A 27,006-nucleotide genomic window follows, 5' to 3' on the forward strand; every position below is an offset into this window, starting at 1 on the left:
GGAGCAGAAACAGCCCTGGTTGTAACCTAGAAGCTGACCTCAGAGACAACAGATCATTAAATCTGGAAGCGGCTGCCTGGGTCTGAATGCCGATGGCCACTTCCCTGCTGCTGACAGCATCAACCAACCAAATGTACCAGAGCTCCCTGCTCTCAGCCCTCAGAGGATGTGTGGATAGTGAGATTCCCACAGAGCAGGATGACTGCAAGAGGCAAGTGAGTCCATCCTTGAGATTTTTGTGGATGGGCTCCTGGCTTGGCAAGGGTTAGTCATGAGAATTCTACCAGATCTACCCTGAAGCCTACACCCTACGATCCCACCCGTCCTCTTCTTGACTCCTGCCCAGGACAGCGGGCAGGCCTTGCCCAACTTCAGACCTAGGCCCTGGAAAACCTGTGAGTGCAATAGCATGGTAGACCCCAGAGCATAGCACTCAAAGGGCTGAAAGGTAGACAACACGTGGGGAAGGGCTGCTGTGGCTGGAGGCTGGTGTGAAAGGACCTTTGGGTCCAGGCCACACCCATGTGATCAGTTTCACATTCCCAGACCCCAGGTTTCACTTGACAACAGAGTTCTGCTCTCAGCCACTCCACCGCAAGCAGCTGAACAATGGGAAGGAAACGTTTTTTGTGGGACATGTGAGCCCGGTGAAAGCAGAAACAGCATGAAGTTCAGTTAGAAGCCAAAGGGAGCCACAACAGGCACAAAAGGGGAACAGTTTACTGGGCTACCATGTGTCACACCCCCATCCCTGCCCAGGCTGCCCAGCTGAGCTGCCACCCCAGTTCACAGGACTTCCTGTGATTACACAGACCCTCGATCTCCTCCTCACGCCATGTGTCAACAGTCTCCACTCACATTGGCTTGGAGGTAAAGCAGGCAGCCAAAGCTGGGGTCCAGCCAACAGAGGCACAGGGCAGAAGGGACTCTGTGAGAAGCTGCCTGAATCACCAGCCACCATCCCCCCTGCTTCTACAGGCGGGGTGGAGGAGCAGGCCAACCAAGTCCCTCTGCTAGTCAGCTTGCTTTAATTGTCTTCCCAGGTTAACATTAGAGATAAGGAGGCCACTTCGGGCAGGTACTACCATTTAGTCAGGATGGGTCAAAAGAATAACGCTGGCTGTTAAATATTTGGCCTCCCCAAGTTCTCCTTAGGCCCCTTTGTGGGACCCACCTCAACTTCTTTCAAAATCCAGGAACAGCAAGGCCCTCCAGGCAGGGCTCCAAAACAGATGTCATAGCTGTGTCCATCCAACCTAACCGTTCTTCAGCTACAACAGGACCGTTTGGAGGCAGCAGCCTTTAAAGCAGTAGCATATGAAAGCTCCCCCTTCTAAGTCCTCTGGCCTATTCCATTGGGATGCACTGGAATTGGTATCCCCGGATGAGGCACAGTGCCACCAGGTCCACATATCTTTACCGGCAGCCCAGTGGGTATCAGTGGGAATGCTGAGGACAAAGGAGACATCCAATAATCGGCACAAGCTAAACACGCTGTGGTGGGATAGCATGTACACACTGAATGCTCCAACAGCCTCACAGGTGGGAATCTCTGAGGTTACCCTCTTCTGTCCATAGCATAGGAGACTACTGCTCAGAGATATCAAATGGAGGCAGTATACCATGTCTACAGAGGAAGAAGGCAAGCTGAGGGAGGGAATATGAACAATGAGGACAGAGGAAAATTCCTGTTTAAAAAAAAAAAAAAGCAGGCAACTCTGAGACCCCCTGAATGAGCCCAGACCAGGCTATGGGTCTAACATGGCCAGATTGGAACTTTCCAGAAAGTCTAGAAACCTTGAGTTTTAGGGAAGAAGGTCAGATTTCTAAACAATCCTTAGACCAGCACATGAGCCAGCTGCATTGGTTTCCAGCTGCCACTTCTTGTTAAGGACCTTCCTGTCCCCCAAAGACATTTGTTTCTCAACAGCCATGCGAGGTGCCAACACACAAGATCAGGCAGAGCCAACAAGCTCAAAAGGCAGCTTTCAAGAGCCGAGCCTGGTGGTATATGTCATTAATCCAGGATGCGGGAGGCAAAGCCAGGTGGATCGCTGATAGTCTGAGACCAGCCCGGTCTACAGTGTGAGTTCTAGGCTAGCTGGGGCTACATGATGAAACTTGTCTCAAAAAGGAAGAAAAGTCAGACCCTATCTGAGTACCTCCCAAACCAGGGTTTTATTTTTAAAGACACCACCCCCAGCACCCCTGCTTACTTACAGATCTATTTGTGAAGCCACACCCAGGTGCATCGGGCCTGAAGCGGCCTATGGCAGCACTATGGGACTCTAGTGTCTTCTGACAATTTGGCAGGCTGCATTTAAATCCCAGTGAGCTAGTCGACTTCTGTGCACACACGCTTCCTCGCCCATGCAAAGGGAGACAGCATCCATCTTCCAGGCTTGACACTTGTACAAGAGTGACTATACACACAGCCTGGGAAGGGCCTGGCACTTTGTGTTCAGCAAACACCTGCTACACGAACTGCCTCAGGGAACCATGCCTCACACTGGTGTAAGTGCCATCAGCCACCCTAGGGTGGGACTTAAGCACCTCCTCTTCTCGTCCCCCTGAAAACTTTTTCCAGTCAGCAGGCTCAGAGAGGTGGGAACCTCTAAGGTGGATTCCCTCTGGAATTCGAGCAGCCTACTTACTCCTCAGACCACCCCAAGTCTCACCCCAGACCTGCCAGAGATCAAACAGCCATGGGAGCCTCCTCCCCTAAAAAATCTCCAGGGTTCCCTTATGCAACTGCCTTCCTCCTCAAGAACAGAAGTGGCATGAATGGAGAAAGAAGGAAAATGTACATTTCCTGCCTCAGGCCAGCTGCAGCTAACTCATCTCCAGCTTCCAAAAGCCTCACCTCTGAGAACCTCTGCAGAGAAAAGTCCTCCCTGGGAGCTGAGAACACAGGGTGAGAAACAAAAAGACAGTGCCGTCCTCAACTGCCCTGTGTACCTGACTGCCACTCAACCCTCAGATTTCAACTTAGGAATCAACCCTATCCCCAATCTAATGACGTGCCCATCTGCTGCCACCCCACTTAAAACTCCCTGCCCAGCTAGGCTGCAAGTGCTGAGCCACCTGCTTCAATGGCTGCCCCAGAACATGTCAGGGACCTGGCAGAGCCCACCACAAACATTTAGTAAGTGGATAAAAGCACCAATTATCTCTCCGTTTGTAACCCCAACCCAAGTACTCAGAAGAACCAGTGAACATCAATCTTGATTTTCTCACTGCTCTTGCTGTCCAGATAAGAGTAGAAGAGCCGTTTCCTGAGCAAGACTGTGAACCACATCAGGACTCAGCCACCCCTGCTTCTAGAAGACTCCTGAAACACAGACTCCAGTCGGGCGTAAGGCTGGAGTGTTAAATACCAAAGAATTCAGTCAGCAGCACTGCAGACAGTGACAACTGGCAATCTGAACAAAGTAAGTCTATTCAGAAAGGTCATCCCCTTGCCTTTGAGGATATCGAACCATGTTCTGTTTCCTAAGGCAGCTACAAGCAGAAAACATTCTGATTTATGGTTTTCATATTAACAAAGCAGGGCCTTGACTTTATTTGGGGAAAACCGGCCACTATTTTGGGTGGACTTACTCCTAAGGTCTGGAAATACTCCTCTATAAAATCCTTACATTTTAGAACTTAGCCACACTTGGGCCAAAGTTCTTCCCTTACAGACTTCAAAGGCTATCTACGAAGACAATGTTTTCAGTGACACATCTTAAAAAGAAAGGGCCAACATTTGCAATGACTGCATTGTAAGATCCAGTTACACAAGCGCTTGGCTCTGGACCATCTTGCACACTGGCTCCCACTTGCAGGCATCCGCTTCTCCCAGGTCCATCTCAACCACATTGTGAGAAAGAGGGTCATGCAAACATGAGGTTCTGATTGGTATCCCAAGACCCACATAGGAGCTGAGCATAGTGGTGTGGGTCTGTAATGCCAGCACTGGGTGGGATTGCTCAATTTCCTACATCTCATTGGTCACTGAGCTCAGTAAAATAGATATATCCTGGGTTCAGTGTCTCAAAAAACAAGGTTAAAACCATAACGTGTGTGTGTGTGTGTGTGTGTGTGTGTGTGTGTGTGTGTGTGTGTGAGTGATGTGACCCACATGTGTGCAGGTGCCCAGGAGGAAAGCACTTGATAACCTCTGCCCACACCTTGTGGGTACACACCACACCCACACACCCACACACACCCCCCCACACACACACATGCCTTCACCCACACATGGTGGGGGGAGAAGAATGGAGGTCAAGCCTGGCTGGGATCAGAGACCCAAGGGAAAGAATTCCAGTTTTGACACTAGACTGGGGTGATCAACAAAAAGCTTACTTCTGCTTGGTTGAATAGAATGGAGAACCGAGAGAGTCATTTCGTCTTCAACTTGGTCTCCACAGAAAGAAGAAATAGTTGCCCATCCTTGTAAGAACTCAGCCTCACCCAAACTTCAGTTCCAATTATACTCTCTGAGAAGTCCATGCAGCTCTCAAGTTCAAAGTGAGTTCACCTTGTCCAAAACCCTGGGAAAATACCATGCTCGTTCTGTCACTAGACAACTCTATCACGCTACCTTATGGGGTCCTCCATAGCATTTAACACAGCATTGCTCCCAAGCGCTCATCATAGCAGCACAGAGCATGCCTAACATTCATGAAGCATTTCTTCTGTATCAGATTTTGTACTAAGGCCACTTAAGTAAAACCACAGACCCCATAACTGCCATGAGGTTGGTGCTACTGTCAGCCACATTTTATGAGGCGAAAAACAGAGAAAAATCAAGCAACTTCCCCCAAGCTCATGGGGCTTAACTAGTCTGGATTCTGCGGGCTCTGTGCCTGGTACAGATGTGTCACATAGAGGACAGTCAAGGTTAACTGAAGAATGATGTTGGGGACGACTCAACCTTCCCCCCTACCACATCCTCTTTCCAACATTCCTACTGTCCTGTGTGGTCCACCTGTATGCCCTCCACCCTGTTAATAGTACAGATCTACCTGCAAACAGGGCTCAGGAGAAGAAAAAGGAAAGTCAAAGTCCCGTGTCTGTGGAATGTGGGGAGAGTAGCCTCTACAGTGCTAAGATGCATGGAGCAGCTGCGTCTACAGGTACTTGCAGATATGGGAACATATTGGGTGGCATGATTTATGCAATTTGAGGTGTCCAGGTGTGGTGGTTCGAATGCGCTCATGCGTTTGTTTGAGTAATTGGTCCCCAGTTAGGGGAACTGTTTAGAAGGATTAGTAGGTGTGGCCTTGGTTGGAGGTGTGTGACTCGGGTTGGGCTTTGAGGTTTCAAAAGCCCATGCCAGGCCCAGGGTTTCTCTGCCTGATGCTTGTATGTAGTAATATAAAGCTTTCTCTCAGCCAGTCCTCCAGCACCATGCCTTCTGCTTCTTGTCACGATGAGTATGGACTAACTCTCTGAAACTGTAAGCAAGCCCCCAGTTGGATGTTTTCCTTTATAAGCATTGCCTTGGTCACACCTGTTGACAGCAATAGAACAATAACTAAGACACCAGGTCACATAACTGCCTGGGACAAGCTTCATATTCCCAGGTCTACCTTGTGTGTCTCTGTTATGGATGCCTGTCTCCACTCCAGCCACAGGTTTAGAGAAACCAAAAAACAGAACTCTCAGAGGCAAATGAGGCCAAACTGTGCTCTAAAAGCTACAGCATATTCTAGGCTCAAATCACACCTGGAGTATTGTTCCAAATACCAACCACTGTAGTTCCCACCAGGCTGAAGACAGAGAACCTTTGGTGGTACCCCCAAACTGTAAAGAATATCTGGAGGGTCGCTGTTTCTCAGGGTAGGGAGAGAGGGTAGAATCATCACATAGTAAGTGCTGGGCTCATCAAGGCTCTAGGAAAAAAACTAAAGCAGCCATGGACATCAGTTCAAGCATCTTCCCAGCGAGAGACTTCTCCCAGACACCACAGTGTGGTGCAGAGTGAGGTTTCACTGTGTGCTGAACTGTGTACACCGCTCCCCACTTCCTATGTCTAAGCCCTGACTCTCCACATGATGGTGTGGTGGGGCCTTTGGGAGATGCTTAGTTATAGATGGGTCTTAAGGGTACAATCCTCAATCCCAGCTGGCTTTCCACCTTTGAACATACAAAGAGGTCATGTGAGCTGGTGGTGATCACGCATTAGCTATCACCAGAAACTGAGCTGGCCAACACCTTGACTTTGGGCTTCCGGGCTCCAGAACATAAATAGATTTCTGTTGTTTAAGTTTCTCTGTCTGTGGCACTTGTTACAGCAACCCAAGCAGACTAGTGTGGATTTTCAGATGCAGGTGTTCAGGCAGGAGTTCAAATCCTGATCCATGTTGAGAGTTGTGCAACCATGGGCACGTCACACAGTTTCCTCACTCATGGTCTCCACCTCTATAAGTTACATAATGAAGAGATAGCCGTGTGGGGACATAGGAGGTTCCTCAAGGTGTCTAGGGCACAACATATTTACTTGCACAACAGAAACATCTTTCATAGTGACGGGTAGCTTGCTAGCCACCCTCAGACCACAGAGGTGTTTTGTTATGTCTGCACCAAAGCTTACAGAAATTTACATTTTTTAAAACCAACCTTTGGCTGGGCGGTGGTGGAACATTCCTTTAATGCCAGCACTTGGGAGGCAGAGGCAGGCAGATCTCTATGAATTTGAGGCCAGTCTGGTCTACAAATCAAGTTCCAGGACAGGCTCCAAAAGCTACAGAGAAACCATCTCAAACAAACAAACAAAAACCCTTAGAGAGTCAGATATACCTTTAAAAATAATTTAGAAAAAATAATAAAACTTAAAATTGTAAAAGAGTTGGGTGCAGTGGCTCATGTCTTTAATTCTAGTACTATAGATCTGAAGAGGCAGGCGATCTCTGTGGGTTTGAAGCCAGCTTAGGCTACATAGTGAGTTCCAGGACAGCCAGAGCTACACAGTGAGACCATTTTACATAAAGAAAATGAGACATTTTACATAAAGAAAAAAAACTCAATTTCAGGTTTTCTGGGAGCATTTCTGCATGCTGCCCAGCCAGCCTCCCCATGCAGAAGACCTCTTGGCACCTGGTGGCTGGGTTGTGGGGCAGGTGACATCAGGGTTGGCTCCCACCTTCCTAGCTGCCCACAAAGATCTTTGAAGTACAATGTCAGGATCTGTCTCCTGAAGTGAGAAACAATTAGCACATTCCTGAGTCACTGGATTATTTATTTATATTTCCACTGGGGACTGAAGAACCTGCGGGTAGGGGCAGGAACTGGGCTTGGAGTAAGCTGGCTTCTTTCTTGCAAGTCTGAGGCTGGTGACCCAGCTTTGCCCCTGACACCATACCTTCTTGGGACCTCACTTTCTTCCCTGTAAAATGAGGCCTTGGGTTAGAAGGTCTCTCTTGTTTCTTTCCACATTTATGCAATTGTGACAAGAAATTCAAGTACATAGGAGGTGGAAATGTAACACAACCGCACAGCTCGCTTATGTGCTGTACAGGCTTGAATGAAAACAGAGCTCTTAAACGCCAGAGCTCTTAAACGCCCAGGCGACCTTAACACAGACCTTGATTCAGTGTAAACAAGGCTTGAACAATAGCCTTGTTTGTTTTTTGGGCCACTGCAGGGCTAGGTCTTTAGCCTAGATATTCTCCCTTTAGCATACCCAGAGAGGAATAAAAGGCTAGCTAATTCAGCTTCCTGGCCCGAGCTGAGCCTGGGGCTCTGAGCACTGCTCCTCTCATTTCACCAAGACGCACGCCCAACTGTGCCAACACCCCATCTCCAGCACCTTCTGTACTTAGGCTTCCTTTCACTGCAAGCACAGAGACCCGTGCACCTGCTGATTCTCCCACTGGAACCCTCTCTCCCTAATGAATCCCTGATGACCCTCAGACCTTGGCATAAGCATCACCTCCACTGTCCCTGGACTCTTGGCAAGACCAAGTCATATTAACATGCTTTCATCATATCAGCTCGGTCACCACACAGCTCATGACTGGTTGACTAATAATCATCTTTCCACCAGACAGTGGGGAGGGGATGTGACTCAGTTGACAGAATGCTCACCCGCTATGCAAGAGGCCTTGGGCTCCTTCCCCAGCATCTTATAAACCACAGATGGTAGCACTTATTTGTAATGCCAGCATGCCAGGAGGTGGAAACAGGAGGATCAGGAGTTCAGGGTCATCCTCAGTTTATAGTTAGTTCAAGGCGACTGTAGGCTACCAGATACCCTGTCTCAAAACAAAACAGTAACAAAAACCAGGACAGCAGGGTCCACATATGTCTGCTCCAGCACCTAGCCATCAAGGCGGTACTCTAGCATTTGTTACTAAGTCTTTTATTAACAGACATAACTCTCAAGTAATCTGGCTCGAAACACTAAGTTGCATAGCCTAAACCAGTGTTCAACACACGTTTATCGAATTAGTGCCAGCTACCGTCTATCAAGCCCCAACACAAAGTGCATAACATGCATGAGCATAGGCATCATATCAGAATGAGAAGCCTAGATGGTAAAGGTCTCAACACGACAGACACAAGAACAATTTAGTGGCAAGCAGTAAGCAAGGTGGTAAGGATGGGAGGGGGAGAGGACCCCAAGCCTCCTAAGGAAAAAACAGCACTGGTTTTGGCCAGCCAAGTACCTGATGTTCTCGTTCAGTACATATAGCTCATTGCTCTGCAAGCCGCCCCCTTTGAAAACGTTGATCACAGCTGTCTGCACACTGTAAAGAGACAGAAACACTCGCCAGTTAGGTGATCTGCCTCCAGGGGCCATTTTTCAAACTGTTCACAGGGGAGGTCCTGGAGGAGCTGGGAAGCCCTAGGGGATACTCGCAGTCATTTCTTCTGTCCCAAAAGTATTGAGGAGGCTGGGGCAAAGAATACAAAGGCAGTTCCAGGCCTCTTGTGGGCCACAGGGCGTGTTCTCCTTGCTCACATGGAGGTAGGCAATGGATCATCTCTCTGAGAACTGCCAGTCCTGAGGCCGGCGAGCATCCAGATAGCATTATCGCCAGCAGGAGCCGACCCTGTCTGCTTTTTACTGGGTGGTCACCAACTTCTCAGAAACTGTAACTGCTTGCCTTTATAACAGAATTTTCCATGGGCCTTCCTTGTCCCTTTGTTTCACCCCAAGGAGGGAAGTATACTGGCACAGAATTAGGCTTTTAAAGGGTGGCAGTCAGGGCTCAGCTCCACTCAACTCCGGGATCCTCAGCCTAAATCATCAGCAGAAGAGCAGATTCTAATCTTGTTTGTGCTGAGGAATTTTACAAAGGACAGTGATCCTCGGAACATTCCACGCAGCCCTGATGCACTGCATCAGCTGAGTGTGCCTGATGGCCTGTTTATCCAGAGGCCAACACAGATTTGGAAACCAGTGGCCCACAGATTTCCAAGGCAGTACTTATGGGCTGATCTGCTCCAAGCACTGTCTACGAGCTCTGCTGGATACCTTCCAAAGCTCCATCTCCTCTCCCAAGCACCAGCGGCTCAGAAGAAAGAGACTGTGGCATACGCCATTCATTGAGCTTTGCACAGAAACACACCTAAGCTTCCTAAAGGAAAAACAGGTGATATGAGGTCACCTGAAAGACCCCACCCTTAGTTACTCACCCTGTGTAGCGTGTTAAGGGGCATAAAGTGGAACTGTAAATTCTAACTCAATGATCTCAGGCTAGTAAAATGAACCCCGAGAGGCTACATTCTCTATGAAAACAGGGACACTCGCCCCATTTATCATATTGTCCATGATCAGACTTCATGAGCAACGCTCTCCGAGGCAGCAGATGTTCGGCTTACCCTCAGATTACTCCACATCCCTCTCTGGCCTCCCAGGCCCTTACCTGTTCCAGGCAGAGTTGGAACTCAGCTGCAGAGCTTGCCGGGCAGCCTGGAAGCGGGGCAGCTCGCTGAGCACAGGGGAGCTCATAAATCGTGGTCTGGGACGGCGGAAGGAGCCCATCTTGTGGAACTCAATGGGCAGGAGGGGAGCAAGGCCTCGGGTCATAAGTCCAGATGAGGATTGAGCTGTGTCTTCAGGACCAGACGTTTCTGGCTACCCACGGAAAAGGCGTCTCCCAACGCTGCTTCTGGGCTCTCTTAAAACCCCTCTCTGAGCCAACACCTGAAATGACAGGCAGCCTCTACTGAGAACCTGACTGAAAGCATAGAACTAAAGGATGTTGGCTAGACTTCTAGCTAAACGATCCTAAAATCAATGGCACAGCAAGAGCCTCTATTGCCACCGAGGCTCCTGTCGTGCGTGCGTGCGTGTGTGTGTGTGTGTGTGTGTGTGTGTGTGTGTACACTAGGCATGGACCCAGGACTTAGAGCATGGGCCAGCATTCTATGACTGAGATACACACTAAGCCCTAACAGAAAGACAGCCTTTGTGACTGCCTCAAGTGAAATGTAAAAGCTCCTTTTCCTTGACAACAAAGACTTTCCACCCTCTGTCCCATCAGTCACTACTACGTGTTGGTCAGTATTTCTCAGGTCATGACCGTTCCTTCACTCAGGCACATCTTGCTATCCCTTTCTTACCTGCCAGTTTTTATTCAGTCCAGCAGGTCATATTTACTGTTAGTTGTATAACAACCATCGTAACACGTCAAGCACCCCAAGTCTCCAAGGCCCAGGCCCTGCCTTCCAGGAATTCCCACTCTATGGTAAAGATGACTAACAATCCCTGTACCTGTTCATTCAATAAACACGCAGTGAACCTATAAGCTCCAGTCACTGAGGTACTGGGCAGTGATAAGATGACAGCATGGGACTGTCCCATCTCTCCCATGTAACTGTCTTATGGTCCCACCCCAGGCCCTTTTCCAGGCTTTTAAGCCAATTCTTATTCTCCTTCACCAGATGATCTTCCTTTTTGCTTTGTACATTTCTAGATCCAACTAATTCAGTCAGACTGGGTCATATAATCTTGTTCCTGAGCAGGGTTAGTGTGCAGACCTGTAATCTCAGCGGACCCAGAAGGCTAAAGCAAAAGAATCTGAAATCCAAAGCATTCCTGGGCTACAGAGTGTGTTAAGGTCAACCCGGATAATTTAATTAAACCCCCATCTCAAAATAAAAAGTACAAAGTTATTTTCAAAAGTGTCAGCAAGATGGATCAGCAGATAAAGGTATGTATCTGCCACCAGCATGACAGCCCGGAATTCAATCCCTGGGACCCACATGATAAAAGGAGGCAGCCAACTTCCACAAGTTGTCCTTGAACTTCCATAAGTAGGTTGCACACACGCGCACACACATACAGAGAGGGTAAATAACATCTGTCTTACGTAAAGAGTGCTGGGAATGTAACTCAGACTCAGAGCACTTGCTTAGCGGGTATGCATGCCTCATGCTCTTTGGGGTCAACGTTCAGTTCCTTGTAGCAAAACACAAGACGATGGCGGGAGGCGATGGCTTTGCAACGAGCTTTGATTCTGGGGTTGAGGAACTAACACAGGCCCTCCCAAGTTGTGTGACTTCAAACACTGTGAGTGTAGTGTTCTCAGGTGCTGAAGGACCAATGTCACAGGACTGGGAGGGATAAAATGAGATTGGCTGACACGCCCAGCAGAATGGCAGAGCACCGCCAGGCTTTACTTCAGCAGCCTGGAGGATTGTTAGAAACAGCCAAAGGCACTTTCTCTTAAATAGTTTAGCAGATTTCACTCAGGGAGAGCTTTTGTTTTTGCTTGCTTTGCTTCTTTGTTTGTTTGTTTTTAACTGTTACTTCTGGTCAAGTTAACTCAGATAAGTCCCAGATCCTAAGGAGAAAAAGAAAAGGAAGATTCCAGCCATGAGTGCACGAGTGTTATCCTGCAGGTTGGCAAGGAAAGTCCCACAGTCTCGGCTGCAGCACTGGTGGACAGGGAGGGAACACCACAGCCAGCACCATGACAATGAAACTGGTTGGGGAGGCACGGAGGTGCTGGCGACTTTGTGTAGGCAATGGGCCCACTGACACCGGATTCACAAGACCAAGGGCCACAAGAAGGATGGCGAGCCCCCTTTATAACTCTGTAACTGCTCTCCTTAAGGGGATCAGCGTTGTGTGCAGTGTTCTTAAACAGTCTTTACCTGGAAACCCTGCGTACTGAGAAAATCAACAGTTATCAAAACTGACCAATAAATGTTGCAGAAGCCTGTTATGTTCCTGAGAGGGTGTCAACAGGTTTCCAAATGCTCCAAAATCTGGAAGCATCTATGCACACCACTGATGAGGGGGAGATGAAATAAAACCATGGGACCCTCAGAATACTAATACTGGCTGGAGTTTTCACTTGGCAGCAAAGTACCCTGTACTTAGACAGAATGTCTCCCTGGCACCTGATTTGGAAGGCCTGTGAAGTACAACTCACTGTGACTCCCGGACATTAGCTCACTGTGTGAGGATCTCAAGTCAAAGGCAACGAAGCTGCCACCCACTCTGGGGCACTAGCTCAGGGAAGCAGAAGACTGCACAGGACACATTGTTATGGGTTGCACACATGCCACTTCTCCTGGGAGCTGAGATTGCAGAGCATCTAATGTGGCTCCTGCCTCTCCGAGTCTCAGTAACAGCTCCCAGGTCTGATTCCAAGCTATCTGAGCACCACCCACACAACACCCGAGGCAGCCCTGGTCATGGCACAGCTCCAGCAGCATGGCCTGCCCCATTATAAACAAGGGTAACTTTCAGCCCAAAGGACTATCAATGACCACAGTGCCCACGTCAAGGACACACACAGTAAGAAGCTCCCGCTGACTTGATTACAGCCTCCAAACCTTGTCTTCCTCGAATGCTGAAAAGATGAAGGGAGTATGTGGTCCACACCATCCCTGTTTGTCACAGAGCCCAGCAGCCGCATGGAGACCAAGGGAGGAAGCTATGGGACATGCTGACAAGGGCCTAAAGAAAGGTTGGCACACCCTGTATACACCTGCTAAGGCACTGGCCCGTCAAGCACGGGCTTGTCCTGACCCACATGTGACAAGTCAGAAAGGGCCTAGGAGTGCAGTCATTTAGAACCAACAAATATGGAGCAAATGAGTAAACACACTTATCTAGAATCTCCAACACAGGATTAAGCCAACATGGCCTAGAACTTCCATTCCCCAGTGCCAGGCCTGAGTTCTGCAGCTCCAGGAGGCCATGGTAGGAAGACCTTGACGGCCGGCAGGAGATTGACTCACACTGAACACACAAACCTTAGCTCACTGCTCAAGACAAAGGTAGAGTTAAACATGAACGAAACATGGGCAAGCTGTCTGATGGGATACCGGGCACTGTCACTAAGGTGACTTAGTCAGCCCTCACAAAATGCCATCTGAAGCTAAGAGAAGTTAAGTAACCAACCTGAAGGCACACAGCTAGCTAGAGGCAAGTCCCTGACGTGTCAAGGTTGACCTGCCTTTCCAGCCCATCTCCACCATCCACACTACTAAAATAAGACAGGATCCCAGAATCAAAGTTTGAAATGTCAATCACCAGCCTTCCTATCAAAACCTAAATCCCATACCTCCGAGATAAGCGATCTACCAAAGTCAACTCCATTGCCACACGGATTGGGACAGAAGGAACCAGGAGAAAGGACACCACGAAGAAATGCAGGCTGTGCTGGTCAGGCAGGCAGACAGTCACCCTTACCCACTGTGTGACCTTGGACAAGGTACTCAACCTCTGAAGCTTCGATTTTTCCCTGGGGCAGGGGTACACCAACAGTGAATCCTTGGGGTACTGTAAGTATTTGTGAAGCACTTGCCTGCAACAGGGCCCGGCAAGTGGCAAATGTGACCCAGTACTGACCAAATCAACAAAAGAACATTGCTTGGTATTGAACCAAGATTGCCCAGCCCCCACAGCAGTGGGAAAACAACAATGCTCTCGGTTGCTAGGGGCTTCCCCAGAATCTGAAACACATTGCCTCCAGTCAGGACACTGACTCTGTCACAGAAACTGACTTTATTTCTTCAGGCCTTTGGTAACTCACACACTGAAGCTTCTCACCGCTCTAATCCACATATCCCCTGCTTCTAAATCTCACCTAACCCCAGGCTGGGGATGCAGGTCCACCAGAGGACCCGTGTAGCATGATGTAGCATGGCACCAACATGTGCCATGGTACATGTCCGTAATCCAAGCACTGCAGAGATGGAGACAGGGGATCAGAAGTGCATAGGGAGTTCAAGGCCAGCCTGGGCTACCAGAGACTCTTTCCTATAAACAAGAAAACAAACACACATACAAATAAACTATCACCCAACCACAGGAAGCAGGCAGAGCAGGGATTCTACCCTTAATGAAGTCACAGAGGCAGAGTTACTCACTCAGCCAGGACTGGAGGGCTGCAAGAAACCCACAGCTGATCAAGAAGGTTCTACGTTTAAGCCTGGTCCCACAGTGTATCAGCCCAGGCGACTGGTTTTGCCTTTGTTTCTTAAATATTTCAAAATGTTCTCATTCTGATTCACATTTGAAAACTGTGCATGTGCACACAAGCACATATTTCAGTCATAACAAGGAGGCAGTTGGCAGCTTGAGGAATACAACACTGCCTCAGAAAGCCAAGCTCCCGCTTTCTGGGCAATGGCATATTTGCTCCTATAGGAAAAAGAGAGTTAAACATTCATGCTGTCTGCAACAGGAAGTGAAAGTCTACCCGAAAGCTGACAGTATACATGCAGTATACACACTGATGCTATCCATGACATCACACATAGCCATATAGAGCCACTAAACACTTAATATGTGGTCCGTGCAACTGAGGAGTGAGTTTTGAATTTACTTAACTTTGTGTCTGTGCCTACATGTCCATGTGTGCACACCTGTAAGAGTATTATTCATCCACCTATGGAGGCTTGAAGTCACCATCAGGTGTCACTCCTCCTCCTCAGGAACCATCTACCTTGATTTTAAAACGCAACTGACTCAGCTTCCCCAAGAAGCTTCCAATAGCTCCTCAGCTTGTGCCCCCCCCATGCTAGCACACCAACTGGCTTGACCTTGTGCAGGTCTTGTGCAGGCAGCCACAGCTGCTCATGAGTGCAAGGGTTCTATCATGTCTAGGAAATACTGCTTCCCGTTAGTCTTCTTCAGTTTTCTGCCTCTCGCACTCTTCCCACTCTCCTCTTTAGCAATTGTCCCTGAGCCTCATGGAGACAGGATGTGAAACAGGTTCTCTGTGGATGATCACCCCACAGACAATTATCTCTACACGTTGATCAGTTGTGAGTCCCTGCATTAACACTATCTACTGCACAAAATGCTTCTATGATGAAAACTGAGGTTCACTAATCTATGGCTAAAGATATATGGCTTTTTAGAAGTCAGTTGGATATTATGTCTGTTCAGCAAAAACAGGTAGTTTTACACTCGGGGCCTAACAATCCCCAGGCTTGGATTTGGGGCTAGGTTTATAGGAGTAGGCCTATGTTTGATCCTGTGGTTAAATGTGCTTAAATACAATCAGAAAGTAGTTTGTTACTCCCATAACATTCATGCCATGGGTGCAATAACCCACGGGCCTGTCCTGCCGGGAGTCATTATTGTGGTTCACAGACTTCATAGCTGTTGATGGCTTTTCTCTCTTAGCAGCTTACACACCACCTTGATTTTCATTCAAAGACACAACCTTTCACTGGCCTAGACTTGGTCCATTCACCTAGACTGGTTGGCCAGCGAGTCCCAGGGATCTGCCTTCCCAACACTGGAATTACAAGCACACACCAGCACACCTGGCTTTTCCAAATGGCTTCTGGGGTGCAAACTCAAGTCTTTATCTTGTGTGGAAAGCGCTTCTGACTGAAACAACTCCCTAGCCCTTAATTCACCTTTAACAGTCACAATATTTCATCAAGGGTGGGCGATTCTTCCTCCTAGTACACTACAGTCATCTCATATCACTCTGTGTTGCTCTGCTTTACTCTTAGAATGGCAGATGAACCAACCCACTTAGGGGAACTCACATTGTATTTAGGACATTTATGAAGATTCCAGAATTCTGGGATTGCAGAAGATGAATCCATGTGTAGGTCTCGGAGCCCTGCTATGCTTCTGATGGCTAGGTCTAATGGTTCTTAGCTAGCATCACTCTGTGGCTCTAATGTCCACCCACAAAGCAACCCAGAAATAGCACACAGGAAAAGGCTAAAGGGTGATGTCTCTGGCTCCAGAGGATAAGACACCACAAAGCTATGTCACTCTGGGGTGTGGATCACAGGAGTTATCATGGTTCTTTCTGTTATTCAGAGGCAGGCAGAATGACCTGAGGATACCTTCTAGACAAAGTCTCACACAGCCCAGGTTGCCTTTGCTTGCACTATGTAGCTGAGGATGACCTTGAACCTCTGATCCACCTCTGGGGTTACAGGCTATCATTACAGGCTTATTTTTATGTCTTACCCTCAAGACTCATAAAGTATTACCTTATACAGCAGAAGCTATGATGAAGTTAAGCTCTTAAAAGCAAGTGATTATCCAGGATCTGTGGGCTCTACATGCAATCTATGCAACCTCAAAAAAGTGGGGTGAAGATGACGGAGCAAAGAAGACAATCAGCACAGAAAGAGAGAGAGAGAGAGAGAGAGACAGAGAGAGAGAGAGAGAGAGAGAGAGAGAGAGAGAGAGAGAGAGAGAGAGAGAGAGAGAGAGAAGACAGAGACAAAGACAGCAGTGTCACAACTACAAACCAAAGAATGCCAGAAGCCTCTCAGAATCAGGACAAGGAAAGAAACCATCAGTCTCCCAGAACTTCCAGAAGGAATATGGCTCCAGTATAACTTGACTCTGGACCTTGGCTCTCCAGAACTATAAATAAATTTCTGTTATTTTAAGTCACAAAGGTTGTGATAACTTGTTACAGCAGCTACTGGAACCTAATATTTACTGCATGCATAGCCTTGGGCCATCTGAACTACATACAGTGTCCATCAAGAAGAAGGAATAGAGAGAGTTTCCACTGGTGAGATGTTGTAAAGATCAGAGATATTGGCTCGGAAGTGCAGGGCATGATTCCTGTAACTGTCCAGGGAATGGTCCGGGTAGAGAAGAGCTTGGGTCATGAAACACAGCGGAGGCCATATTGATGTCCATGGTCTGTGCTGCCACTGAAGGCCATGTGGATGTCTATAGTCTGTGCTGCCACCAGAGATCATGTTAATGTGTGATTCATGCTGCCATCTGGGACCAAGCTGATGTCTGTGATCTGAGTTGCCACCGGCTGCTAGGGGCATAGAATCTTCTTTTGCAGTGGCATCAATAACTGCAGACTCATAACTGAGAATGAGAGACATCAAAGGCTTCTGGTCAACCTCCCCACCCCAAAAGAAACAGTCCAGAAAGGAAGCTATTGAAGTTTAAAAACTGATAAAGTTGCTGATGTGATTGCTCTGGCAGGAAAGGGGGAAGGGGGGAGGGGGTCAGTTTTCTTTAAATGGCTGGCCACTGAGAGCTTGACCAATGAGTATATGGACAATACAAATTAGACTTGGTGTTTTGTTTTTTTCCAGTAGGGGGGGAAAGGATGCAAGATGTCATGTTAGGGAAAAAGAATAAGAAATCTTCCATGATTATATTTTTATCATTATTTCAGTCTTGCTTCTGGTACTTTATTTCTTTATCTCTTTACTGTTGTTTGTTTGCTCTGATACGCTTACATTCCAGTTTTGTCTTTTGGAGAAGCTGTATCTGCCATCTGTGTTTTTATGTTTGCTCAAATATGCATTGTCCTTAATAAAACAAACAAACAAACAAAAACCACCCTTATTCTCTTGGGCTGAGGGCAGGCACAGACAGGATGGTGTTATCATTTCTGGCCGGTCAACTGATTCAGCACAGGTAGAGGTTAGGTATGACACTAGGAAGACACAGAAAGTGTGTGGTATGGGCAGCCCGTTGTTTATTTGTGTCACCACCATCACTATCTCCACTTTATTCGTCTGCTGAACCTGACAGAGCAAAACACCACAGCCAGGTTGGCTTACACCACACCAAAGGGCTTCCTTCTAGTTCTGGAGGTTGGAAATCCAAGATCCAGGAACCAATGGGGTTGGTCCCTCCTGAGGCCTCTCAATCTGGCTTGTAGATGGCTGCCCTCTCCCTGGGTCTTCTCATATCCTAAGTCTCCAGCTACCCAAATGGCATCTTTTATGGGCATACTAACAGATTGGGCTAGGGCCACTGGAACAGTCTTGTTTTAACTAATCACACTCTTTACACATGTTCGGAGGCATAGTGGTTACAGCTTTAACATGGGGACTTATAAAGAAAGGGACACACCAGCCCCTACCACCACCACCGTCACAGAAAGCACAAGTCCAGTGTCTCTGCATTGAAAAATTTTTCTTCTGAAACACCAAGCTACCTAAATTGTCATGTAGCAATGCTTTAGATGAGAAGATTTGGGTGCTGACTGGTCCACTTCACTTCTGTACACAGCTGGGGTGTGGGCATCACTGGCCTGGCTCTCCAGGTGACCCACACAGTTTCTTTGCCAAGCTCTTCACCCAAGCCCCATGATGGTATTCTTGGAAAAGAATTTGTTGCCCTACTTTCTCCCTACAGTTGGCAGGGTTTGGGTTTAGGGTCAAGAAAACAGGTTGTGCATGGCACACACAAAAGCAGGGATTGGGCATGGAGATGGGGAAGGGCACAAAGACAGAGGTGAAGATGAGGATGGGGCGGGGATGAGGATGGGGCGGGGATGAGGATGGGAATGGGATTAGCGCTGGGGATGAGAACAGGGCCTAGGAATGGGGGTGGAGGGATGGAGCATGAAGACAGGAATGGAGACAGGGCCTGGGAATAGGGATACAGGATTAAGGATTACACGGACGGCCTGGGGACGGGGCCTAGTGGTGTAAAATGATACAGGGACCCTACCCACCAGTACAAGGGCAAAAGAAGATGTTGCATTTAAGGGAACATGCAAATGAAATCCACTAAGGCTCCAGCTTGGCCTCTGAAAAAGGAAGTAGAATCATGACACAACAGCTTAAAATAATGAAGTGTGTAGCTGGTGATGACTGGAGGCTTCCAGGAAAAAGCCACTTGAGTGTAAATAACAAAGTCAAAGACAGAGCCACCCAGTCTGATGCAACCTCCAGGAACAAGAGGAGAATCCAGTTCCCAGGGAGACAGAAACAGCCCACTTCACATGCTTCCCCCAGAGCTCAGCAGCTCCTGCCTTGCATCCTGAACACAGGAGCCAGTGTCTCCCTGAAACACAGGGACTCACCATGACTCAGGCCCACATTCCCAGTCTCTGTAACTCAGCTGACCGGTCCTCTTAACTGCAGCAAAGCAGCCTTTGTGAAGACCATGGGAATGGCAGAGCTAGTAACGCCATCCCTTCCCCCCACCCCCGCAGATAGTGGGCACCTGCCATGTGTGCAGATTGAGGAGCAGTGACCCGGAGATAACCATACCTCTGTGCTAGTTAGCATTTTGTCTATTTGATACAAGCTAGAGTCGGGAAGAGGGGATGTCAGTTAAGGAACGGTGTCCATTCGATTGGCTTGTAGGCAAATCTGGAGGGCATTCTCTTGACTGAGTCGATTGGGAAGGCCCATCCCGCTGTGGGCAGGTAGTCCTAGGGTGTATCAGGAAACAAACTGAGCAGTATATGAGGAGTGAGACTTAAGAGAGCAGCACTCTTCTGTGGTCTCCTTCAGTTCCTGCCTCCAGGTTCCTGCCCTGACTTCCCTTCATGATGGACTATGAAATACACCCTTTCCTTCCTAAGACTTTACCACGGCAACAGGTAGCCAACTAGGACACTTAATACGCACACTTACTCAAATCAAAGCGTGCCACACATTTGACACTGTGTAGCCCCCAAAGTCCATGAAAGCCCTTGCACTGGCCCCTCCAGTCACCAGGAGACAGGTTCTGTTACCATCCCTATCACTCAGAGAAAGATGTGGGGGTACACAAAGGCAAATGTACCTAAGGTCACACACTTATGAGAAAGTGCGATGGGACAAGACCCCAACAATGAAGAACCCACAGCACTCATTTACGTCACGCCATCACACCAATGTCTTCAAAGGACCCCCCCATTCTGAAAATAGGTCTTAGGCCCATCCTGAACACGCTTGCCTCTAGCCACTGTAAGCCAGCTACTGGCCCACAGCATTTCCACCACCACCTTCCACCCCCCCCACAGCCTCCCTCCCCACATGCTGCACCCTCTGCATAAAGTATTTCCTATCCCATTCTCCAGGCTCAGACCCACAGTCCATCCTCTAATCAGACAGCCTTCTTTTCCCCTTCACCCTTGGTTAGTTCTCATCACCCCCAAAGAGCCTCCTCCTCACCACCTCTGTGGTCCCACCACAACTGGCCTTATAAACAGGTACAAAATTGTTACTTTTTTTTCCTCAACATAACATTTATATTGACTCTTTGGGGAATGTCACATGAAGTACCCTTATCACACCCACCTCCCAGGCTTTCCATCACCCCACCTGCCCCAGTCCTTCTGACCTCCCCAAGTCCAGTTTGTGCTATTTATTTACTCACTGGATCGTGGTCAGTCTCAGTGGCCTATCCCCAAATAGAACTGAGTCCTTCCCCTCCGGCGCCCCCACCGGAAGTCATCAAGTGTGGAGAGCTACACTCCAGCATCCTTATCACACTTTACAAAAGTTCACTTTGATGGCTTCCTGTTTAGGGTGTCACTTTTGAGAAGTGTTGGGGGGGTAGGGAGGGGCTGTCACAAAAGCCTTCCACGTCCCTCTTTCTCAAGTGTGAGTCTGCAATCATCAGTATCACTGCCAAAGCAGCTTCCTCGCCCTTTAGTCAGTGGAAGCATGGATCATGGGTCTCCATATGGTGTCTTGCAACAGCATAGACCACAAACGCTGCCACCAGCTGCAGTAAGGTCAAGAACCCAGACATGACCCTTGGTGGCAGCCCAGACCATGGACATCACTATGGCCTCAGGTGGCAGTGCAGGCCACTCACATCAATATGGCCTCCAGCGGCTGCACATGCAACAGACACCAACATGGCTTCAAGCCACAGCACAGACCATGGATATCCACATGGAATTAGGCGGTATCACAGGCCTCAGACATCAACCTGTGCCCTTGCTGCATCAGGACCACTGACCCACACATGACTCTAAAGCAGCATCACAGACCACAGTGGTCCTTCCAAGAGGTCCAATCCAGAAAGTGAACCATTCCTTATCTCTGGCCTGTCAGGGCCTATATATATGAAATCTATTCCATCCTGCCAGTTCAGAGAGCCCTGGACTCCTATTGTCTTTGAGATACTAGCTTAATGGCTGCAGGATGCCCTAGCCTCAGTAGTGAATGTCTCCTATATGAATAACAATAGTCCTAGGCCCAGGTGAGTTTACACTCATCTTGAAGGGTAGGTGATATGTGCAGCTACTGAGTGTCTTTCTTTAGGAATAAGGGAAGTAATTGTTATATGCCCTTTATACATAATAATAATAATAATATACATTGTCCCTACCTTTGGTTGGTTACTTAAGATTGATGCATGAATAAACGGGATTCATTCAGTATTAACTGATTCTGCCCTCCTGATACTATCCTAAGTCTCCATTTTTCCTTTAAGGCCTATAGCTAGCCTTCCCTCATCCACACTCCCCCACTGAGAAATGGACCCGGGGCTGTTCGGGTGGTCCGGATTGCAGCCCCGAGGACACCAGTCTGTGGCATATGGCTCCCCAATATGGGGCTAACACAGATAGTCTGTGACACAGTCCTACATCATTGCCCAGGGCAAGGGCTGTTCTGAACCTGGGCGGTGTGTCCAGGGACTGAGTCTGCACCTACATAAGCTCCAGGCTTCTGCACAACACCCAGCCAATCCCACTGGACGATGACGTTTCCCTGTCACCCTAAGCCCTCGCTCGCAACTGTCACCTCTGTCACATCTCCAGCACCGCCTCTCTTGACAGTGCACGCATTTCTCAGCTCTTCCCATCTCTCCCACCTCTCCAGCACACATCCATTCTAAGTAGTGGCACATACCGATGGCCCCCTTGCCTATGCGAGTGCCCAAAATCGTTACTTTTTAAAAGACCCATGTTCTCATGTGTCCTGTGGTACCCCACCCATGGGATGGATGCTATCCAAGGAGGCTTGGAAACAAAGAAGGCTGAACACAGCTATGTGTATATCATTCTGCCAACACCACGGAACAGCTTGGAGGTCATTTTTATATTTCAATTCAGAGCATAAATTGACTGTGGAACCCTGGGTGGCAGAATTTTTTGTTGGCTTGGCGCCAGAGAATTAGTAGCTAGCCCTAACCCTCACTGGACCACACCTGGCCTAGCTCTGGAGAGGTAGCACCTAGTCCCAACCCATCCTGCCTTTGTCTTTCTTATTGCCCTATGTGAATTTTGTCTGAGAGTTTCCCAAGGATACAAAGACTATGCAAAATGTGGTTCAGGAAACCCAAAAAACTCCTATGGCTGTCTCCCCAGTGCCAGGGTTCCAGGCACACACTACTGCACCTGATTTGGCATGGGTGCTAGAGATGGAGCCCCGGTCGCCATGCCTGTGCTGTAGATACATTACAGATCGAACCTGAGAATGTGCACTTGGTATCGTATTTTTGGAAGACTCATACAAGTTGTTCTGAGCATATGGTAATCGACTGACTAAGTGTAAATACTGAGAAAAATAAAAATTTCCTGGGCGTAGGGAAAGCACTTCGGTTCATTGAAGCTGAAGACCCTTGCAGTTGATAAAGGCCAAATACAAAACTGTCTCAGAGTTTTCTTTCTATGGATCCACGTGAACCACCATCCATGCCACGACATCTGCTACAACCCTGGACCACATACTGATCATGCTGATTCCCCCTAGGGCTTCAGCCGGTGTCAGGCACACCAGGGAAGTCTCTTTTCTGTGTGCCCTTCTGTACTTTCTGAATTTGGATTATTTATTCAAATAAACAAAGACACCAACAGTGGCTCCTAAGGCCCAGAAAGAAAAGGAAGACATGAGGAGGAAAAGTTATGCCATTTGTTCAAAGATGTGTTTAGAACATGGTCAGACCTGAACAAGGGACAGCTCATAGACCCCAGACTGATAGCTGGGAAACCAGCATAGAACCAACCCAGACCCCCTGATTGTGGGTGTCAGTTAGGAAGCCTGGACAATTTATGGGGCCTCTGGCAGTGAATCAGTATTTATCCCTAGTATATGAATGGACTTTGGGAGCCCATTCCACATAGAGGGATACTCTCTCAGCAGACACATGGGGGAGGAGGCTAGGCCCTGCTCCAAATGATATGAGACTTTGAAGTCCCCAATGGAAGGCCTCACCCTTCCTGGGGAGCAGAAAGGGGATGGGATAGGGGGTTGGTGGAGGGCAGGGGAGGGATAGGGAACTGCTATTGACATGTAAAACAAGCTTGTTCCTAATTTAAATTAAAAAAGAAAAAAGAAAAAAAGTGGTCAGAACCAGAACTTGGCTTTTGATCTCAAGTCAAGGCTATCAATTACAGTCCATTTGCTCATGTGCTTGTTCACTCAGCTTATTCAGCAGGTAATGAACAGCAGGGGGGCTATGGGGAAGGACTTGGAGGCCAGGAGTAATCCCTGATGGAAAAGAAAATGAAAGAACAAGCTATTTCTCCCTCCCCTCTCTTTTTCTTTTTTGCACCATACATCACAAACTGACCAAAACAGGCCACTGTGACTATAGCAGTGAGTAAGAAGCAACCCACTTGTCACACTAAACAGCACCTGCCCAGGTCAAAGGAGGCACTCATATGGTTATGTGGACATATACTCACGTACATTCAAGTAGAGGACAGAGGAAGAAATCTACGGACTTCCTTTATCTCTCTCCATCATATTCCTCTAAGACAGATTCTCACTGAGCTGCAAGCTTGCCATTCTGACTAGAGTGGCTGGCTACAAGCTCCTGGAATCTGCCTGTCTCTTCCCTACGATGTCAGGGTTAAAGACGTTGATGGCCATACCCAGCTTTTCACATAGCTGCTGAGGATTTGAAACAAGATGAAAAAGGCCAATGGGAAAGATGAGCAACCAAACCAAGAGTCTAGAAGTCCAAATTTGGACACTCTTCTACATCTGAGCAAACAGGATACAAGAGTCCAGGGGTTGACCTCGACTCAGCAGAGGTCACTAATTATCTAGAGGACTCAGGACACTGGTAATTTAGTTTCACCTACAAGTAACTATATGACCTTACTACTTGGACCAGAAACCCACTGTATAATTACCACAAAAACTCCCTTCTTTGGTGCAAGTTAAGGGAAACTGGGAAATACCACACTTCTTATTTACTCACCTTGATGCCCCCACTTAAACATCAATTTTCTTGGAATGTACGTGGTTTGGGTGTGGCCCCGCGAATGTCATCCACAGTGATTCTACAATGCCTACTCAGTGGTAAGCCAGAAAGTCTAGATGCGGGCAGTAGCTGAGATGCACCATTATGGAGCAATTACTTTTCTGACACATAATATATATAAAACACTGATGGGTGAAGGAGCGGTCAAAAGCTACTGCCTGGCAGCCGATGGCACTTTGAAGTGCCGGGAAATGTGCTTTGTGTTAAATATGCTGTTCCTTGAAAAGTAGGTCTTCTCTCAGAGAGAAAAAATGCCTTTCCTAAGAGAGGGAGTGAAGAGAAAGTAAACTCTCCAGGTCATAGGTCAGGAGAGAGGCTCGGTAAAGGAGCAGCGCTATCTCAATGCAGTCGTTACATGGAAGTCACAAGTCGGCCAAAGTCTATCGAACTCGACCACACTCCAGTGTATGCCAGGACCTAAGCGGAGGAAGCCACTCGGCCATAAAGAAGACTAAAGAAACTACCCTCAGCAAATATCCAAAAGCAGCACTATCACTGCAGAAGGCCACCAAGGTTACTGCCAAAGGTGGTCAGTCCAGACAACTGGAGGCAGAATGGTAGATTACATTTGGTAATGACATGGTAAGGCCCATCAAAGGAGAGTACAGTGGACAAAGGCATGATTCACCCAAGCAGCACATCATGGAATAGCGTAGATTTCATCATATTACTCAAAATACGGTATAATTTTCATCACGAATTGCTTCTTTTTTGGAATTTCCTGTGAGGAGCCGCCCTCACTATCGCTATCGCCATTAGAAGATGGCGCTGACATCTGCTGTCAGTTGGAGTTTACCGTTTAAGCTGTGCCTCACCCGTCATCTGGGGTGATGAGCAAACCACCAATCCCGGCTCTACACGTCTCACTCGGAGCTCCTAGGCTTATATAAGGGGCTGGGTTTCTTAGCTTGGGGTCTCCCTCTCAGAAGCTGATCATCTATCTCTCAAGATGTATTAAAGCTTTACTGCAGAAGGATCCGAGTGTCCTGCGTCGTTCTTGCTGGCGAGACGGTAGCGCGGGACATCTGGTGCCGTCTAAAGGTCCCTGGTTCGATCCCGGGTTTCGGCACCAGATGTCCCGCGCTACCGTCTCGCCAGCAAGAACGACGCGGCACACTTAGGATCCTTCTGCAGAACAGCTTTAATGCGTCTTGAGAGGGAGAGCATAAGCTTACAGAGTGGAGACCCGGGGAGCGAAAAGCCCAACCCTTATATAGCTCAGCAGTCCCCGCCTCGGACGTGTCATCTCCTGACTGGCTCCTGCTCCTCAGCCCATATGACGCCACGGGAGAGGCAGAGAGTAAGGGATAGAAAAGTAGCAGGCACGTGCGCACCAAGGTTGTTTACTCCAACTGACAACGAATGTCGGCGCCATCTTGTAACGGAGAATGTGGGGGCGGCTCCCCACAATTTCCCACTTAACATTTTCATACTAGTGTTGCTTACAGTTAACTGAAACCAAGAACGGAACCATGAAGAAAGGGCAGCAGAACAGATAGAATCCTGGACCCTCTCCTGGGGATTTTGATACATTAACCCTGAGGCTTGGTACTGGTTTGTGCCAGATGGCTCTGGTATACATCTAGCATTGATGACAGGGCTAGGCCAACATCCTCAACCAAAGTGACAGTTTTGTGTTTCCCTACGGGACAGTCACCATGTATGAAGATACGATGGATTGTTACCACTGTGGGACTCAGAGCAGAAGCTCCCACGAGTAGATAGAAGCCATCTCACAGCACCACAAGAACTCCCTGTCTGTCTGTCTGTCTGTCTGTCTGTCTGTCTGTCTGTCTCTCTCTCTCTCTCTCTCTCTCTCTCTCTCTCTCTCTCTGTGTGTGTGTGTGTGTGTGTGTGTGTGTGTGTGTATGTGTGTGTAAAAGGTATGCCTTGAGCATTTTTCTGTGGCCGATCTAAAAGACATTTATTATCTTGCTGGTAGGGAAAGGGTTTTTTGTTTTGTTTTGTTGTAATCATTTCAAACACCAGAATAACCAACTCCACTCACTAGTTTTGCCTGCAAACATCACAAGGAAAATAGCCAAAGGGCTCCATGAGGGGAGCAGAGAGGCAGCTGCCTGATCTTCAGAGTTCTCCAAATGACTGCAGAAGTTGACTTCGTCTCCCGGAGACATCCGGGAAAGGATGAGTCACTTCCAAAGGATTTATGAAGCACTCAACAGCAAGTATGAAAGGGTTTACCCTGAGGAGCGATGCTGCTGAGGTCAGGGGCAGGTTGTGACAGGGTCTGAGGCCGCTTAGAGCAGGCTAATTCAGACACATTTCAGTGCCAGAGGTAGGTTTGAGCAAGGAGACAGAAACAAACCTTTAGCTGCTGTTCCAGGTTCTGCTTAAACTGACAAATTTCTCAGGGCTCCAAACAGATAAAGGCACCCAACATAGTTCTTTCTTTAATCCTCAAATTCGTGAACTCCCTCCACAAAACCCAGAACTCAGCCAGTGTCAAAAGCACCAGCAAGGTTGGAAAAAGTAAGAAGAGCGAGAAACAGTAGGCATTGCTGAAGAGCGAGGGTACACCTGAGCATGAAACGTGTGAGATGCTTCTGCTGACACTTCTGAACCGAGAAGGGAGCATGAGAGCAGAGAAAGACATGAGTAAATATACAATTCGATGTAACACA

At 48.1% G+C, this 27,006-nt stretch overlaps 1 protein-coding gene across 5 annotated transcripts in view; it reads right to left on the reverse strand.

Annotated features, from left to right (window-relative positions):
* Prr5l (proline rich 5 like) overlaps nt 1-27,006 on the reverse strand; it is a 174,579-nt gene that overhangs the window by 46,704 nt on the left and 100,869 nt on the right. For all 5 annotated transcript variants that reach the window (XM_040745920.1, XM_040745923.1, XM_040745922.1 and 2 more), the window contains 2 exons: nt 9,858-10,138; nt 8,655-8,735 (listed from right to left, as the gene is read on the reverse strand). In XM_040745920.1, the coding sequence (XP_040601854.1) occupies nt 8,655-8,735; nt 9,858-10,021 (245 nt within the window). In that variant the 5' untranslated portion in view covers nt 10,022-10,138. The remainder of the gene's footprint in view (nt 1-8,654; nt 8,736-9,857; nt 10,139-27,006) is intronic.

This window comes from Mesocricetus auratus, unplaced genomic scaffold (assembly GCF_017639785.1).
Source record: "Mesocricetus auratus isolate SY011 unplaced genomic scaffold, BCM_Maur_2.0 Super-Scaffold_100004, whole genome shotgun sequence".
Lineage (NCBI taxonomy): Eukaryota > Metazoa > Chordata > Mammalia > Rodentia > Cricetidae > Mesocricetus > Mesocricetus auratus.